We start from the raw sequence: 20,548 nt of genomic DNA, 5'->3' as shown, positions 1-20,548 counted from the left end.
ATTGATTTACATTTTTTGGTTGAAATTTGATGAATAAACCAGTAATTAAAACAAGTATTATATATTTAGTAACATATTTATACTCAATTCCATTTGACTGAGATAATAATTTTGAAATTTTTACAAAATAAAATGGACTTAACACTTTTGAATATCGAGCCCTTAGCGCCAAATTATCGTAAGCGACATTTTCTAAATTTTTTTTTATTGCAAAAACTAAAATTTTATGGAAAACATCAGTCGGATGTTTTAGCGTTCTCAGAATATCAAAATTGCGGGTAAGATTTTAGCGTAAGTCAATATTTATATTTTACAGAAAACGAATTTTATCGTAAGCGACACACAGTGGTATCGAAAAAAAGAGGGAAATAAATCTGTAACTTCCAAATGGCAAAGAAAAAGTGTTGTCGAGTTTAAGTTTTGAACCTTGACTTCATGGGCCCACCGGAGGCGCGACCAAGGGTCCTTAAAGTAGGACACCTCGGGCATGTTTTATTTTTAAAACAATATAATTTATTCGTTTGTGTTCCGATTTCCAAAAAATTACACACATATAATTTTCTCATCGAGCACTATAAAAAATCTTGTCCTAGCTGTCAAATATCTCTTTCGCATTTGAAAATTAAATTTTCAAAATTTTTACCCAACGCACTCCAGTTTTTTGATAACAGCGGGTCCAAATATTTTCCGATTTTCATTTGTTGGAGTAACAACACATTTATGTGTCAAATAGAAAAAGAATTGTTTAAAAATAATGATTAAGTCCAAAGTTATAAGCATTCGAATTTAAAAAATTTTAAAAAGACGATTGTTCGCTAATTTTCTGGGAAAAAAGTACTTTTTTCTTTTTAAGTTATCGCAAAAAATTTCTAAGAGGATGTATAAGTAATATATACTTTCTGAAAGCTAAGTTTTCATAAAATGTTTTAAATGAAAAAAAGTTAAAAAATTTTTGTTACCGAAGGGACCAGGTCCATTTATAAACCACCTATTTTTTATGTAAAATTAAATTTTAGGGCAAAAAATCTAAAATCGCATATTCGATATCAAAATATAGTAACCAATTTTAGGTGGCCTAATATGTTTCTAATTATTTTGTAAAGGGTTTCGATAACCCCGACCCTGGTATGGATATTATTGCCAAAAAACTAAAAATTCCCATTTTTGGATTTTTTTCAGCACTTTTTTGGGAATTGCGGGATTGCTGATAATAAATTTCAAAATTCATTTTTAGTTTTCCATAAAATCTACATAACTGTGAAATTTCATTAAAAACTATTCATAAATAAAAATTTAATTTCAATTCGAAAAATTTGTGTCTATGCAAAAATTCAATAAAAAACATTTTTTTTCATATTTTTCAATAAAGTATTCCATGAATTTTTAATTGTCAAAAGTTATCAATATTTTTGAAAAATAGACAAATAGCCTGAACGAATTTATATTATATCGCATCATAACATTTTTAATTCTATGTACATATAAATTTCAAAATAATCAAGAAAACCTTCTCCTGTAAAATTTGTGTTTTGTCGCTTACGATAATTTGGCGCTAAGGGCTCGATATTCATAGTTATTTAATATTAACCATTCCAGACTACTAAAAACCAAAAATTTTACAGCTGTATATACTTTATTGGACTTTTATGTTTTCTACACATATATGACGGTTAACCGGTTTAACCGGTTTAACCGAAAATCCGGGTTTCTAAAACATTCCAATTTTCGGTTAACCGACAAACCGGTATTTTAAAAAGACGGGTTTTTATAAACACTATTTAAGAGCATATTTTTCGTTTATAAGAGCATATTTTATGCACATAAAACACTCTTTTTGTGTTTTATTTTCAAAAATGTATAAAATGTTTAAGAATTACAAAATTTATAGAATACCTTTGGCAAAAAAAGGTCCCAAAAAACTTTTAGCATTAAATTGAAATTTACATAAAAAATTGGTATAATTTGGTATTGGTATAAATAATAACACTCTGAACCTCGCAGTAATACAAATTTTTAAATTATTTTTCTTCTATAGTACAAAAACATTATTTTCTGTATAACTAAACATTAATGTAAATACTTCTTTCGAAAAAAAATACGCAAAAAGAATACTTTTTAAAATATATGTATATGGGTATAGCACTGGTTTTTGTAGGGGTCTTCTTGTAGATTCAACGTATATAAAAATCGTTGGCATGATTTTTAATTTGTCATATTCACGGGTTACCTCACTTTGAGGCTCCGGCTCTTAATGTTTAAACTCAAAATTCAAAACTTAAACTCAGCTACACCTCGTCTATAGCCATGGGGAATTTTATTAAAATCAGATTCATTTCCATTTTTTTCATTTCCCCCACAGCTCGAGTCTTTCATAAAATCTTAATTTAAAGAAAGGCGGGCAAACATGCGCAACATTTTTTTGTTAAAACAAAAGCCTAAATGTTGTACTTTTTTTTATATATTTTAAAAACAAACAACCAAAAACATAATTAGTTATTATCCATCAAAAATTAAAAATACTCTAAATTTGGAAATTTTAAAAAAAAAAAAAAAAACCAAATTACTTTTACAAAAAAAACCAAATAAAGGTTTCTTATTCATATACTCAAATACCTGAAGTTGATGGTTCCATCATAAAAAGTTAGCTTTTAAATGTTTTAAATAAAAAAAACTTAATTTAATTTTAATCACTTACCAATAATACGAAACATTTTTCCACTTTGACAGTATAATGCAGAAAAACTATGTAAACTAGAACAACGATTTTAGCTACTATTGATGTTTTACCCAAAACCAAATTTAATAAATAAATATTAATTCTAAAAAATCAATTAAGCGCCAATTTGAACATGGTTCAACCAAACGTGCATCGGCAGAAGAAATCGCTCTGAAAATGCATTCATTTTTATGAGTTTATTTTTAATTATCGGTTTTTCAATAACAATTAACTTAATAAAATTTTTATTTTAGTTCGAGTACAACTTTTTGTTAAAACTCATGGCTTTGGAAGGATTTGGCAAAGTAATCGGATCACTGGAGGATGTAGTTATCTATGCTGAATTGGCCGTCGATATTTTAACATTTAAGATGAAATTGTACGATTTTCGTGTTATTCAATTTAGGTTCGTATGCTTGGATTCATAAAAGTCTTATTTAAAGTTATTAAATAATTAATTACTAAAGCAATAATACTACCAGAGGCCGAATTGCCGCATTCGTGATAAAATTTGCTTTCGTAACAAAATACAATATTTATACGTTTCATAAGAATTAATGAATTCTACAAGCGATTTTTGCATAAACCACATAATCAAAAGGGAATTTACATAACAAGTGATAAGGATAAATATGGGTGACCCGATAGCCCGGTCGATAGTGTGCTGAACTATTAATCTAAGGGTTGCGGGTTCGCAGACAAGCAAAACGCTTCGCAGTTTGTGTTTGTTTAAAAAAAAATAAGCCACCAAGGATAAGCTTTATAAACACTTATTAAAAAGCTATACAAAAGAAATAAATCCCCTTAAATAAACAAAATTCATAAGGGGCCTCATGTAAACGCTTAAATGTCTCGCAAACTTTGAAATCTGTGTATTTTTACACTCTCGCAAATGAACTGTCAAAAAATGTATGGAAATTCGTTTGCACAACTCCGATAAGTTTGCGCGACAATTTAGACTCGCAAACTTGAATTTATTGTGCATTTAATGAATCAGCCGCTTTTGTTTACTTTTATTTATAAGAAATAAAAATCAAACTTTGGAACAGAATGGCATTATGTATGAAAACATTAACCAACAGCTAGAACATCAACTATGTATGTAGACCACCATTTGTTCCAATGATTTAACTTTCATTCAACATTTTTTAAATTAATAATTATACAATTGAAAAAAAAATTTAAAGCTTTTGTTGAATTTATTTTTATTTGACATTTTTATAAAATATGTATAAATTTTCTGTATAAACTTGCACAAAATTGAAAAGGTGGGTTCATGAAACACGTCGCGCAAATTTGCACAAATGGGAAACTTAAGCGTTTAAATGAGTACCCTTTATATTTTTTTCTACATAGCTAAATACCACAACATACAATTAAATAACTTGTACATATTTTTAAAAATCAATTGATTATTTTACCTTTATTCTTATTTCAGAAATATTCAAGTACAATTGGATCAAACACGATTTATTAGACACTTGACCGGCGTAATTTTAAGTCCCATAACGAATCTGTTTAAAGATCGCATCACTACATCGATATCAGATGGCCTTAAGGATCAGATGCAAATGGTTATGGATGATTTTAACAACGAGGATCCCTTGGAATTGCGAAGTTTTGTTAAACAAATACTAGGAGGTTTGACAGGACAAAAGAATCAATGATCTTTGGGAAGTGCATTAAACGCATTCAATTTTTAAATGTTGAAATATTTTTTCATATTATATGTTTTCTATTGTGATGTTTTGTTATTGGTTTAAGTAATTTACTTAATATTAGTTGAAATGTACATAAATTTGTAAATAAGTTTAGAATTTACGAATATCATATGAAATAATGGGATTTTTAAAAGAAGATTCTTAATTAATGTATTGTTTTAAAGGATCCCTATAAGCTCGCTTATTGAAATAAATTTATTATTAAACTCCTTTATAAATAAGTATTTAATTAACATATCGCACTGGTTCCTCTAAAGAGCGTCAACTCAAAATTTTTCAATTTTCACTTTTTGCAGGAAATCGATGTACAGTGGTCATATCTACCCGCTGTAAAAATCTTACATCATTTTCTCTACTCTTTCGCCAAAAAAATACAGTTGTATCCCTCTTCTTGATATAAAAGTAGCTTCTCCAGAGTCAACTAAAGAGAAATATTTTGAGTTGTCCCCAAATGTAAGCTGAATTCATATCAGTTGTGTTTCAACTAAAGAGAAATATTTTAAGTTGTGCTAGTGTTTATGTCACAGCGGTTTACTTTGATAATGTTCGATTTTGTGTTGTCTCTTTTTAGTTGTTATAGGTAAGTTTATTGTGCTGTTATATTTCGTTTTGTTTCTATATTTATGAAATTATTGTGACATTTTAAACTATATACAAAAAACTGAATGTGCGCTTGTACATTTGTATGCATGTATGTCTGAACTCTATAGACTGCTAAATGCTGGACCGATTTTCTTAAAATTATTACAGTATTTTCCCATCCGAGTTTTAGCTAGTCACTATACAAAAACCTTAAAAAAACAGCAAAAATTACTTATCATTTTATTTCTATCATGCCTAGTCAGTAGTCCATGATTTTAATTCTTAGTTTTTTCATTAAACAAAACTGTTGTTAATTTGTTTTACAATAGAAATAGCACAAAAAAATAATTATTTTGAACAATTCTCGCCTGGTTTACATAAAAACTTAAATTTTTGACGATGACGTGTGCGAATCTAGAACACTATTCAGCTTATTTCGTTGAGAATAGCGATGATAGTACGGAGGATCCATTCATAGACAATTCTGAGGACGAGTTTCATACATCGGCAGTTTCTGAAAGCAGTTCTTCGGACTTCGAAAATCAGGTAGAAGAAGCAATTAGTCGAAAAAGAAAGATATACCGCTATAATTCCACAAAAAATAAAAAGCAAAAACAACAAAAATTTTTAAGAGACTTCGGACTTCAGTATACATCGTTATCTGAATCCAAAAAAAATGTAAAATCTAGAAGTTTGCGCCCACCTTGCGGAGAAAAGTGTCGTTTGCGATGCAGCGAAAAAATAACCGAATCAACACGCATGCAAATTTTCCACAAATATTGGTCATTTGGTGACCTACAAAGACAAAGGGAGTTTATAGATAGCCATACAAAGCCAATTAAACCAAAATATAGGTACGTCTGCACACAAGATTTTCGTAGACTAAATAACAGTTTTTCCTTGAAAGTCGACTCAAAATCAATAAGGGTATGTAAGACATTTTTTAAAGCAACCCTTGATATAACCAACAAAGTTATAGATACAGCAGTTAGAAAAAAGAATGAAGAAGGATTTGTAGAGGGTGACCTTCGTGGAAAGCATAACAATCATCTGAAAGTAAGCTCTGAAATTAGGAATAGTATACGGGAATTTATAAAAAATATACCTAAAATTGAGTCTCATTATTTGCGAGCTCAAACGACACGTGAATATATTGAAAGTGGTAAAAGTATTGCAGATCTATACAGGGACTACAAAGAGAATCGCGAATCAGAGAATTTAACGCCCGGAAGTAAAATTATGTTCTACAGGATATTCAATGGAGAATTTAACTTATCTTTTTTTAAACCTAAGAAAGACCAATGTGAACTCTGCGAATCGTTCAAGAATTCAGACGAAAATGGCAAAAGAGATTTGATTGAAGTCTACACTTTACACCAGGAAGAAAAGAAATTATGTAGAGAAGAAAAAGAATTAGATAAGAAAAAAGGCAATGTTGCTGTATATGATCTGCAGGCAGTCCTTCCATTGCCAAAAGGATTTACAACTTCCTTTTATTACAAAAGTAAAATAAACTGCTATAATTTTACCATCAGCGACCTTTATGTTAAAAATGTTGATTGCTTTTTTTGGACCGAAGTGGAAGGAAAGCGTGGCTCCAATGAGATTGGAACTTGTGTACTTTTGTATATTAATAATCTTGTACAAAAAACAGATAACGTCCAAGATTTAGATTTAATATTTTATTCAGACAACTGCTGTGGACAGCAAAAAAATAAGTATTTACTTTCAATGTACTTTTATGCAGTTCAAAAGTATAATTTACGAAGCATTACACACAAGTATTTGATCCAAGGCCACTCTCAAAACGAAGGAGACAACGTACATAGCGTAATAGAAAAACAAGTGAAGAGATATCTAGGTAGCAAACCAATATATACGCCAGATCAATATACCACCTTAATAACAGCCGCTAAAAAGACCGGAACTCCATATGCAGTTCACCAATTATCGCATGATGCATTTTACGACCTTAAGTCACTACAAGAAGAATGGGGCCAAAATTTTGTTATAAATGAGGGCAACCAAAAAGTTAAATGGAATAACATTAAAGTTCTACGAGTAGAAAAGGATAACTTAGATTCGTTTTTATACAAAACATCTTATAAAGAAACAAAATTTGACAAGGTGTATGTAAAAAAAAAAAACTTAAAGTCTTCTGACGATTGGAATAATCTTAAGTAAGTTTTTATTAATTAAAATTAGCAATACAAGTTGTAAAAAAATTAACCATTTTTCTCCTTTCAGGCTTTGTTCTGCTTATTCCGAAAAGTTACCATTATCGGAAATTAAAAAAGTAGACATAAGTGAATTGGTAAAAAAAAACATCATTCCAAAAGAGTATTACGAATCGTACTACAAAAACATAATAGATATCTAATTTTCATTCATTTTAAAATTTATTACTATTTTTTGTTATGTATGTATGTGAATAAACATTAATTAAATCATTTTAAACTGAATAATATAAATTTGATTTACTTTAGGATACATAAGTTTGATATTTCTAACCATAAGTGACATGTTTATTAGAATTAAACAGAATTCTCAGTTAAACTGGCACAACATGAAATGACACCACTATATAAATGAACAAATTTCACATAAAGGGGAACAACTCAAAAAACTTGTTATTTTTCAATAATCCCTGAAAAAATTACAAAAACAACTACCGTTGTATACTTCTTACTCATATTTCTTTACAATGCCATAATTGTTTTCAACTTTCATTGTAAATATTCCAAAAAAAACAGTTTTTTGCCTCTACTGAAAATTTGTAAATTTTGAGTTGACTCCCTTTAGAGGAACAAGTGCGATATTATGATAATTATAAGTAGGCGGCCCTATTCCACAAAACAACTTATCAACTTTTCACTTTGCACTTATCAAATTTTTGGTCAATTTGCAAAACGTTATGTTCCTCAGAACTATAAAATTTGATAAGTGATAAGTTGAAATTGATAAGTGTAATTTGCAAAGATTTTGCAAATAATTATGCTGTTTCGTTCCACAAAAACTGTAATTTCTATTTTTGCAAATCAAATTTTGATAAGTATATCAAAAATTTGCAAGGTAAACGATCGCCTTAAAAATTCATATTGCTATAACTAGTGAAGCTTTAAAAAAGTTAAGACGTAAATTTTTGTTCGACTATAGTGAAGACGCTGTTATAACAAGATATTAGAGAGACCAAATTAATTTTTCATGACTACAAAACTTTAATTAAAAAAAGCAAAAATATTAAAAAATAAATTTTTTACAAAAAATGTTTGGCATAAAATTGTCACTAAAAAAGTAAATAAATAAATAATTTAAAAAAAAAATTTTGACATAAAATTTTTGTCACTAAGAAAATTAAAAACATTTTGAAATGAATATTAAAAAAATATTTGTTTACCTACAAATATTTAAAATTTTTATTTCAAAGTATAATTTGGTGAAGGGTATATAAGATTCGGCACATCCGAATATAGCTCTCTTACTTGTTCTTTAATCACATGTAACAGTGCAAGTTTTTTTCCAATTTTATTTTGCGGCTAATTTTAACACGTTCTATTTAGCAAAGCAAAGAGAAAAGAGAGACAGAAATGCAAATGCTTTGTGGAACACTATGCACGGAGAGCGCAAAGACTTTGTAAAGAGAGCAACGACTTAGCAAAGAGGGCAAAAATAACAAAGACTTTGCAAAAATTAGCTTATTGCAAAGAATATTGTGGAACAGAAACACTTATCACTTTGCCAAAAAATGAAATTTTATAAGTGCAAAGTGAAGCGTTGCTAATCCTGGGGCCGAATTACCGCACTCGTGATCGAATGAACTATCGTATCGAAAAATAATTTCGATATCGTAATTATAACAAAATGTACTAAATTTCATGCTCGATATCGAATGCCGTAATCTCAAATAAGAAAATTACGATCGATTTTACTCGATATCGAATGCGGTAATTCGGCCCCTGATCTAATATATTTTTTTTTTTATTTTTATTTCATATTTTATTTATTGTATCTTCACAAAATAATGTGAACTATCAATAATTTGTTCAAATCTTAAATCTAAATATTATTTTTTATTTACGTCCCACCACAGTTGAACGAAAAAATTATGTTTAATTTATAGATCCTATCATCAGCGCAGGTCTGTTGAATTCCTTCTTCTTAGTCGGATGTAGCCATTACTTCTCATTAATGTTCGTGCTAGTGGGTTTGGGTGAACTTCTAACTTTTTCAAATATGACTCCGCTTGTTTTTTTATTTCACTTTTCACCTAGGTCCTTATGAATGTTAATATTTCTCACATACCAAGGCGCTGCTGTTATCATTCGTAATATTTTATTTTGGAATCTTTGAATTTTTTTCAATATTAGAAGCTGAGGTCGTGCCCCATAATTGAATTCCATAGCACCATATGGGTTTTATTATTGAGCTGTACAGCAAAAGTTTGCAATCTAAACTCAATCTCGAGTTTTTACCAATTAGCCAGTAAATTTGTAGTGATTTTAACTTCATTTGAGTCAATTTCGTATCTATATGCTTTTTCCGGGTAAGACGTCGGTCTAGATCAGGGAAAGGCAACCTATACTATTGCATTTTACGATTGTATTAGTTATACACTCTCTCCGCTCTCACCACGAAACGGTGTTGCCAGTAAGTACAGATGTTTCTTGGGGGTTTTCAAGAATGGCTAGTATAGCTGTCACAAGTATATAGCAAATATAGGAAGGGACCCAGTATACTTCCTTGGGGTACGCCTGCTTCAATAGGCTGTGGTGAACTTATGAAGTCTCCCTCTTTAAGAACGAACTTTCGATGACTTAAATAACCTTCTAGAAGCTTGTGTGTGTTCACTGGTAAATATTGTTTTATTTTTATCGATAATCCTTCATGCCATACTTTGTCGAAGGCTTGCGAAACGTCGATGAAGAGTGCTGAACAATATTTTTTTTCTTCAAATGTCTTGGATATGATTTCTACCAACCTGTGAGTTTGTTCTATGGTGTTATGTTTTTCTCGAAATCCGAATTGATGAGTTGGAATTCAATCAAAATGATTCACTATCGGCTTTAACTTGTGCATTAACAGTTTTTCGAATAGCTTTTATATATTTGACAATAGGCCAATCTATATGATTCTATATTACTGTGATCTTTTCTTAATGATTATTCTTAATGATATTTGGGGTAGCTCGATGAGCATCTTGTTACTGATTTTATCAATACCAGGTGATTTTTTGGAGTTTAAATCAACAATAGCCTTGACAATCTCTGAAATCTCAAAACGAAGTGGTTCAGCTGGAGTAATATGGGGTAAAGTAGGTGGTAACTCTATTATGTCGTTTGACTCGTTTGGGAAAAATACATTCTTTAGATGACTAACAAACAGGTTTCCTTTTTCAGTATCGTTTCTCGCCCAGCCTCCAATAGAATTACGTAGAGGAGGTCTGCTCATAACAGGTCTTTTTAATTTGTTTGTAGCTCGCCATAGAGAGTAATTTGAGTACTGGGTGGCATCTAAGTGCGGCAGATATTTAGGCGTTTGCGACATTTTCTAAGCTCCGTTTTAAGTTGAGGGGATCTGTAGAGTTGCCTAATAACTGTTCAATGTCTGCAGAATAGAGTCTATTGTATCTTATTTGTTGGGTTATTTGAATGGCGTGTTCAACAGCAAGTTTTAAGTTTTGTTCAAAATTTGTGAGTGAGATATCGATATCTTCTGGTGTTCTTAGCGATATATTTTATGTACTGCGTGTGCTAATATATTTTCTATATTTCAACCAATTTATTTACGTGCTTGATATTGCAGAGTGACCAGTCGGGGATACTATTTCTAGGGGGTTCAATAGAGTAACGAAGGTGGGTGAGTGATCCGAGGATAATTCTAATGAAGATTTAACCTGCATTAGTTCCATTGGTAAATTTTTTGTAACAGCAAAATCAGTTACATCGGGTATTTTGCTTGGGTCATTAGGCCAGTATGTTGGTTCTCCGCTCGACAGCACATTCAAATTCAATTTAGAAATTGTATTAAGCAAAGCGCGACCTTTCGGGGTTACAGGAATCGGGGTCCTAGTGATTCGTAAAAATGTTCATATTTGTTTTCAGTAATCGAAAACCTTGAAGGTGAATATATCGACGAAATTAATAGGTTTTTGTAGCAATCATCCAAACAGATTGTCGTAGCTTGAAGATAATCACACATGGAATGGTGTTTGATACGGGTTTTAATTAAAATTCCAGAGCCTCCACATGCTCTATCTCTTGGATCATTTGTGCCATAAAAAACATAGCCATTTATCTTAAATAAACTTCTAGACGTCAAATGGGTTTCCGAAACTAACATTATATCAACTTCATGACTTTTTAGAAAATACTCGAGTTCGTTTTTATGTTGGCGAATGCCGTTAGCGTTCCAAAAACATATTCTTAGGCAGTTCATGGTCTGTTAAGCACAGCCTGCAATAACATTGATTGCATCTTAAGCATTTCTTGCATCATGTTTAGGGTTTGGGGTTTCCCGGATAATTTTATTTCCCGGGAAACGGGAATGAAAAATTTAATTTTCAACTAGAAAAATAAGTAAAAAACAAGTAAGAGAGCTATATTCGGCTGTGCCGAATCTTATATACCCTTCACCAAATTATACTTTAAAATACATTTTTTTAAATATTTTTGGGTAAACAAAATTTAATTATTTTTAATTTTTTTTAAAAAAAGTTTTTTCCAAATTTTTTAAAAAAAGTTTTTTCCAAATTTTTTAAAAAAAAAATTTTTAAATTTTTTTAATTTTTAAAGTTTTTTTTTGGAAAAAAATGTATGAGAAAAAAAATTTTTTGATGAAAAAAAAATTCGGTTTAAAAAATATTTTTCCCGATTTTGACCCATTGCAGGTCCAACTTACTATAGCCTTATCTACATCGTTGCAATGGACTTTGAAATATCTATCATTAGATACCCATATTGTCTATATTAATGACTTAGTAATCCAGATATAGATCAAAAATAGGTCAAACATCGAGGTTGTCCCGGTTTTTTGCTCATATCTCCATTATTTATGGACAGATTTTGCTGCTTTTAAATAGCAAACTTCTCGAAAGCATGTCTGACAGAATTATTGGAGATTTGGATCCCGAAGATATCTGGGGTCTTCAGAAAATTGATTTCAACAGACAGACAGACAGACAGACAGACAGACAGACAGACAGACAGACAGACAGACAGACAGACAGACAGACAGACAGACAGACAGACAGACAGACAGACAGACAGACAGACAGACAGACAGACAGACAGACAGACAGACAGACAGACAGACAGACAGACAGACAGACAGACAGACAGACAGACAGACAGACAGACAGACAGACAGACAGACAGACAGACAGACAGACAGACAGACAGACAGACAGACAGACAGACAGACAGACAGACAGACAGACAGACGGACGTGGCTTAATCGACTCCGCTATCTATAAGGATCCAGAATATATATACTTTATAGGGTCGGAAATGAAAAATGTAGAAATTACAAACGGAATGACAAACTTATATATACCCTTCTCACGAAGGTGAAGGGTATAATAATATTAGATATGAAAATGAATTTTCAATAAAATTGAAGAAAATGTGAGAAATTGAAGAAAATGAGAATAATCGAATAAAACGAATAAATGTTCATATACAGCGGTGGCCAGGAATTTAAGACAAAAATTGTTTTCTAAATTCCACGTGATTGTCAATTATTTTTTCAAATATTTCCACAAATATGTATGCATGAGGACTGTTTTAACACACAAGTGTGTTTTATTCGACTGTAGCAATTCATACATATTCACCACGAACTCATAAGATTTTTCTACAACTTGACCAAAATTTTTTTTTTTAAATAAACATATTTTCTCACATTTATATCATTATATTTTTATTATTATAAAATATTCGGACCAAATTTCGTAGTTTTAGTTCCATTAGTTTCGGTCATATCATGTTATTAACAGCGGATGTTCGCTGTGGTGGGTCAACGTATTTCCACATATCTTTGTCCATATATGTTTTACCGATTTTTCCAAACATTTTTCAGAAACTAGAAACATTAATAATAAATTTCATACCCTTAGAGGTACTTTTATTTTGGCTCTATCGCACTTAAAATTCAGTTGATGAAAAAAATTCAAGTATTTGTCTTAAATTGGTGGCCACCACTGTATATTTAAATTTATTAAATTGCTTCAAATTTTTCAAAATTTCAAATAGCTAAAGACACTGTAGATGAGTGTTCCGATAGCTCCTTCTATAAATATATAAATATTACTGCAAGAAGTTATACATCTAAAAACAAATCTTTCAAAATTTTTAAATTAGGACTTGAACCAATGAAAATTAAAGGTACGGAATAAAATATTTGTTATTTAGCTGGCGAAATATTAGAAAAATCGCAATAAATAATCAAAATATTACCTTAGATTAATGTGGAGTTGAATGTGATGATTTTGAAACATTGATTACATTGAAATAGATGAAGGCCATGATCGTAAAATATATGTATATAAGTGATGTTATTAACCGTGTACGTAAGTGTTGAAAAATATTTAATAAATCGAATGATAAACACAAATATTGCAAACTAACGTTTTGTTGCACTGCCTGACTTCAAATTAGCCACTTTCACTGACAATGATATCAAACTTTGGACAGATTCACTTTATTGCGTAATTCCCCAAGACAACGTTGATAGAGCTTGATGTATAATTCAATTTGTTATAAATAATTTAGAAATAATGAATAATTAATTTACTAAAGAAATAGTTACTAAATTTAAAACCCGAATTAATGAACGACATAAAATAGTTCTTAACGTTTATATTGCATTTGAATTCAGGATCATGTCCAACCAGCTCAAATGTTTTAAAACATAACTCCAAAACGGAAACTAAAGGGTTTGCTAGTCCATTGTTTTGTAGATTGTTCGGAAGTTAATCTGATCAGAATATTTCTGTTGAAATTTAATAATGGACTTTGTTTTCGAAAGTTTTTTAACATTATCAATACTTGAATTGTTAACTTTAACGTTATTTATTGTTTTTCTTAAACAATAAAATATTAAAAAACCGACATCAAAACTTCATTCTTTACTTTTTTTAAAAAATTTAAATTATTCGAATAATTCGATTAATTTTAAACGTGTGATCGAATTATTCGAACGAGTTAAAATCCCTTATTCGAATTATTCGTTTTATTCGAACAAGAGAAAAATCGAATAATTCGAATACCCTAGTATTTATACATTTTAAAAGGAATAAAATATGAAAATTGTGTGTATAAAAAAATTGTTACTGGAAAAGCGTTCATTTACTTTTTACTATTTTTGAGATTTTAAGAGAGTAATTTTGTAAATTTTGATTTTATTCTCTCGTTGCAATTATTTACTGGGAAAGTAAATGAACAGACCTATTATTTTAAAATTTTTTTTAATTTTTTTAAAAGAAAATCAAAAACAATACATTACAATTCTACTAACATAAAACCAAAAAAAAATGTTTGATAAAATATTTGGAGATCATTTGTTACTATAAATGAAATATTAGCGATATTCATGATGTAGAGCTCTTGTCCTTGTAGTAGAGCAAAAGAGCAATTAAGTATCACAAAATTTCATATAAATAATGTTATATGTTCGTCAAGAACCATATTTTAAAAAAAATGAGTTTTCAAAATGCATTCAGTAAGTCATTTGGCGATTTCTTATTTTAGTGGCAAAGTTTCCAGACACCAAGAAAACTCATTCGTTTTAAACAGTGGTGGCTTTAAGGTTAATAAAACATTATAAAGACAATCTAAATTTTTTGCTACAGCATTTGATTTTAAATGTTTAGGATTTTCTTTTTCAATATTGATTGAATAATCTAATTTCCCGGGCGGGAATTCCCGTACCCAAAACCCTAATCATGTTACTCATTGAGTTTGTAAAGTTATTTACCGATTGCACAAGAGTTTCTATTGTAGATTCTAGTCTGGTAAAATTGAAAATTGGCGATTGCTCTCTTACCTCTGGGTTCATATTTTGGTTTTGTGGTTGACGGACTTGCGTCTGCGTTTGGTTGTTTCTTAGTACATTTGCATATGTTTCTTTGTTGTCATATGTCTGTTGCAAGGGGGGTATTTAAAATTGATGTTATTTAATGGCTGAGCGGCGAAAATCTTCGGTTTATGGCTTTGTGATTTTTTAACAATTGAGTAGACAGGACAACCCCTGTAGTTCGCTGTGTGGTTACCTCCGCAATTGCTGCATTTTTTCATTTTAGGATCATCCTTGGATTTGTTACATTGGGATGTGTTATGCAACTCTCCACAAATAACACATACGGGTGGCAATTTGCAATATGCCTTGGTGTGTCCATATTCTTGGCAATTCATACATTGGACGGGGCCAAATCGTTTATGTGGTTCTTCTACCGTAATTTTACGATGCAATAAGTACTTCAGGTTATATATGGGATGTGTTTCATTTTTTCCAGATTTGTGACACGGAAGAGTGGCTGGGGTTTTTTTTCGCGATTTCTAATGTTTATTACATTTTTTGTCTTAAAACCTTTATCTTCTAAGCTTTGCTTTATTTCGAGTGGTTCAACATTACAGTTAATACGATTTATTATAACTTGTTGACCCTTGCTTCCTTTCAGCTGATAAGTGTAAAAACTTTTCTTTTGAGTTTCAAAATCTGTTACAACCTTTCTATAATCGTTTTCACTATTGACCTGTATTTTAGTTTCATGAATCGTGCCTTTCTTGATTGGGATAACCAGGCTCTGAACTAGTGAATTTGAATTATTTTCTCTCAAGTAAATAGGGGGTGTTCTTGTAGAGGTAATTTTATTTACTGGTTCATCTGTTTCACATTCCAGAATAGAAAAACGATTTTCATTGATTAGTCTAGCAGGTTCACTATCCTTATATAATTTAGCCAAGGGTGCAGCTTTCGAAGACTTGTGACTTCGTGCCCGTTTTAATACTGTAACATACCGGTCCATTCCAACCTGTATTTGGGATTTATTATCTTTATTTAATGGTTGACTAATCTTGGGTATAGCGCCGCTTAATGGGTTAATTTTAATTGTAGTCGGTGTGATGGATTTCGTTTCTGAAGCTGATATTGCTAGCATACTTTCAGGCGTAAATAAAGTATTTGTATTTTTTGGTAACTCCAGATTAACAGCTTTTGGGTTTTCTTTTGTTTGACAATCATTACTTGTTGACAATGCGGGGGAACAAGAACGAGCACGGTTAACAGGCTTGGCGGTTAAAAACAATCATCTGCATTAACTGTAACGTATCCACAGCGATCTAGACTATATAAATTAATGAACAGCAATTTACTTTATGCAAATGAACTTATTTTAATAAAAAAAATGTTCCAATTGGCCTAGAATGGGTTTTGGAGGCTGTTACATATACATACGTAACAGTGGGCAGTACATCCAATTTTTGGACCTTGCATTTTTCCAAATGTAACGTATTTTTATTATAAAAAAACTTAACAAAAACTTCCATTTATTAAATAAAACATAACAGAAAACATTTATTTTAATTTAGTATGTTTTACACAATAAAAATAATAAAAAAATAAATAAACAAATATATAATGTAATTCATAAAATTTTGTATATTTTTTATTTTTTTGTTGGAAAATACTGGTATATTTAAAATCATGTAATGCACAAGCAGTTCAGACATGAACAACTACGTCTTTTTTGTCCTTTGTTTCGACGACAAAGTGATTTACCCCATCATATCTGTTTGAATACTAAACGATAACTCTGAGGTGGTTTTTTACTGCCATAAGATTTACAATACCGAGTTGCTATTGTACGACGAAATCTTAACTGCGACATGCTCCCTCCTGCCTTACGATGTAAAATCCAAGCATTTTGTATTGAAACATCTCCTAGCCATCTAAATATTGAAAACCACCAATTCTTTCCAAGCGCCCCAATTCTATATGCATTTACATTAGGGTCCATACTATCATTTCCGACCATATTTTGATTATAGTCGTTTATAGGGAACCATGATTCTTATACTTTCGGGAAAATCTGGTTAATTTGGTATAAATAACATCCCCATGAATAGCGTCCACTATTCATGGGAAGGTTATTTATAACATCTTGCAATGTCAGTTCTAAATTTCAAAAAATGTTCCATGTCTTCCGCGTTTTTCTGATCATCATCGCAAAATGATCCGTACTTCCGAATTGAAATTAGCTTTGGGCAAATTTTGTGGGAGCCCATTGCCCACTACCATCTCTATCTCCAGAGTCTTCATCAGATGCCAAATAGTTAGCACTGGGCGGCTCTATGACCACTTGTTCCATAATATTTTCCTGGCCATCATCTGACAAAAGCTCCTCAAGATATTGTGTGGCTTCATCATCCAATGTTAAATACCCGTAAAAAAATACTGTAAAAGTAAAACTAATGCCAAATATGTTGATATTTGTTCATATTTGTAATGTAAAAAAAGTGGCCCAAAAATAACTGAGTGCTGCCCAGTGATACAAATACGTAACACCTGCTTTCTTCACTTTCTACTATATACCTCCAATATTTTTTTTTACCCGTCAATAATATAATTTTATATGCTTTCTATAAGTATGCATGTATTAATTATGTTTAAAATAGTCTTCGAGTCTTCATATGTCTTATTTTTGAAGCTTTCAAAAAACAAACTTTACAAAATATCGTTACACCACCCCAAGAAGAGGAGAACTAGGGAAATAATAATTTGTAGCTGCAGGAGGGACATTAACACATAAAATAAACATGAAAGCACATTTGTATATTATTTAGTAAATTGATAATTCAGTTAAATATTAAGGAATGTCTACGTTACGTATATGTTACAGTGGGCGGTATTGGGTTAATAGTTAATGCACAAGGTTCAAAAAAAAAAATAAAGAATTTTCACTTATTTGTCTTTTAGTTTTTGTTTTGATTTTTTTTATTTAATAATATTATTAAATTAAAAGCGTCCTTTCGCGTAATTAATAAACAGGTCTATTTTATATTTATTTTCCGAAAGAATCATTAAAATAACAAATTAACTCGGAGTAAAAATAAAACACGTCCAATTTCAATCACAGTGTGATGAACACCATCTATCATAATAAAAAATATTAAGATAATTCTCTGAAAACTTTTTGTTTTATTTTCAATCAGTGTTGTCAGATTAGGGGGTTTTCCCCCAAATTGGGGATTTTATTTTGTAAATGGGGATAAATAATCGTGTTTGGGTATAAGCGGAACAGTTGGGGCAATGTTGTATGTTTTGGGGATTTTTCGAATATTTTTGGGGATTTTTATTTTACTTTTTATTTTTTGTTATTTTTCGTATTTACGGAATTGATCTATTTTATTTATGTAAGAGTTTATTTTACAATCGAAAGAGTTTATTTTAATATCGAAATATTTTATTTATTTGACATTTTATTTATACTGACAATCCTTGTTATTATGTATTATCAATAGACGTAAATGTTTGTTTTAGAAGAAGAAGCTATATTTCAAATGAAGAATTTGTATCATTAAAAATGGCAAACAAAATTAACAACTCAAAAAAAAGCATAATTCCATCTGGGAAAGTGAAGATTGGGCACAAGGTAAAATCTGAAATATTTATATTTGAAAAATTTATATTTGGGGATAAGTCTCGAAAACAATCTGGGAACCCTGTTTTCAATTAACATCGTGCGTTTTAATGTAAGATTTTGCATTCAAATCGGACTAACCGATTCGAAGTTACAGATTTATTTCAATCTTTTTTTCTATACCACTGTGCGGTGTTCAAGTTTCAGAAAAATCCCACTAGTATAACAAAATCAACGCGAAATATAAAGTCAACAGATAGGATACGATATTATAGTTCCCATCATTCTGCACAGTACTGTTAGTACATATTTAAATAATTTAATAGAATACAAATAATAATAATAATAAAAAGCATATTTTTTTTTGTTTTTTTTTACGATCAAATATGACACATTTTGTGAGGTGTTTTCTCCAAAACTAAATAAAAATTCATTAGATGACTACGACTGTAATAAAAACGAAAACAAACGCATAGAGGAACCATTGGCCAACAGATTTAGACACGATATTGTTGTTTTTGTAGTTTTTCGCGTCACACTTTTTCGGGGTAAAGATTCAACAAATACACACTAAAAACAAGTAAGAAAATATGATTGGTCAGGCCCGACCATATATTACCCTACACTGAGTAAATGATCAAAAGTATTTTTCTTTAAAAATATCAATAATTAATTTTCGTGAGCGATTTTCGGAAGTGGGCCTATATGGGTGCTATCAGCAATTATGCACCGATCGCCATGAAAATAGATCACGTGATTTATGTCTATATGAAACTTATTTCTGTTTAATTCTATGTCGATACCAACATTTTTAAGAAATTTATGCTCGTTAAACTGGGCCTTATATGGGTGCTATGACTAAGTAATTATGGACCGATCATAATAAAATTTGCTTATTTGGAGAAAATCTGTGTAAATATCTATATAAATTAAACACTATTGACCGGAGGGACATTTGTATGGGGGCTAGGTGAAATAATGGACTCATTTCAGACAGTTTCAATCCTGGGCGGAAACAATTTCATGTACCAAATTATATCGAAATATCTTCAAAATTGCGACCTGTACTTTAAGCACAAGGTTTACATGGACAGCCAGCCAGACGGAGGGACGGACATCGTTTAATCGACTCAGAAAGTGATTCTTTAAGGTGGGTGTTAGACAAATACTTTTGTACGTTACAAACATCTGCATATATGCATAATACCCTCCCCATTATGGTGGTGTAGGGTATAAAAAAAAACACACAATAGAGAAAATAGTTTTTTGGTTTTTCATTGCTTTGCTCAAAATAATTTCTACATCAACACCATAATAATGAATGAACACAGTGGTTTATTAGTTGCAAAGTATAGCATTTTATAAATCTGTCGGAATAATTGGATGATTTAAAAATACACACTTATATTTAGAAGTGTATACTTTAATGTAGGTATTTCGTTACAAAAAAATTAATTTGGTTACATTTACATTTTATGTATATGAGAACTTTTATGAATTATCAAAATATATTGACCAAAATATATATAATTGATAACACAGGGATATGATTGATAACACTAGTTTACAACGTTTTTGCTCATGAATTGAAACATATGGGGATTTGTGTATTTAGGTCTTCTAACTTCGGAAAAAATATTAAAAAAAATCCTGGACGTCAAACTTTTGAGATATTTATTAAAAACGAAACATATAAAAATGTACATTAAATTAGGAAAAAAATTTAAAAGTGAAGTGTTTTAGTCCTTTTTTATAATTATTTTCATTTGTCTCCCTCACGACACTCCAATAGTAGTCTCCTAGCATATTATGATCCCAAAAACCTTGATTATTCCTCTCGAAAAACTTCAAATCTTGATGGAAACGCTCTCCATGTTCGTCACTCATGTGTCC

The 20,548-nt window shown here is 30.4% G+C and overlaps 1 protein-coding gene across 4 annotated transcripts in view; it reads left to right on the top strand.

Annotated features, from left to right (window-relative positions):
* Window positions 1–4,658, top strand: part of LOC135949189 (uncharacterized) — a 53,994-nt gene extending 49,336 nt beyond the window's left edge. For all 4 annotated transcript variants that reach the window (XM_065498662.1, XM_065498665.1, XM_065498664.1 and 1 more), the window contains 2 exons: window positions 2,971–3,122; window positions 4,155–4,658. In XM_065498662.1, the coding sequence (XP_065354734.1) occupies window positions 2,971–3,122; window positions 4,155–4,383 (381 nt within the window). In that variant the 3' untranslated portion in view covers window positions 4,384–4,658. The remainder of the gene's footprint in view (window positions 1–2,970; window positions 3,123–4,154) is intronic.
* The last annotated feature ends 15,890 nt before the right edge of the window (window positions 4,659–20,548 follow it).

The sequence above is a fragment of the Calliphora vicina genome, chromosome 1, assembly GCF_958450345.1.
Source record: "Calliphora vicina chromosome 1, idCalVici1.1, whole genome shotgun sequence".
In the NCBI taxonomy this organism is placed as follows: Eukaryota; Metazoa; Arthropoda; class Insecta; order Diptera; family Calliphoridae; genus Calliphora; species Calliphora vicina.
This window is presented reverse-complemented; position numbering and strand designations above follow the sequence as displayed.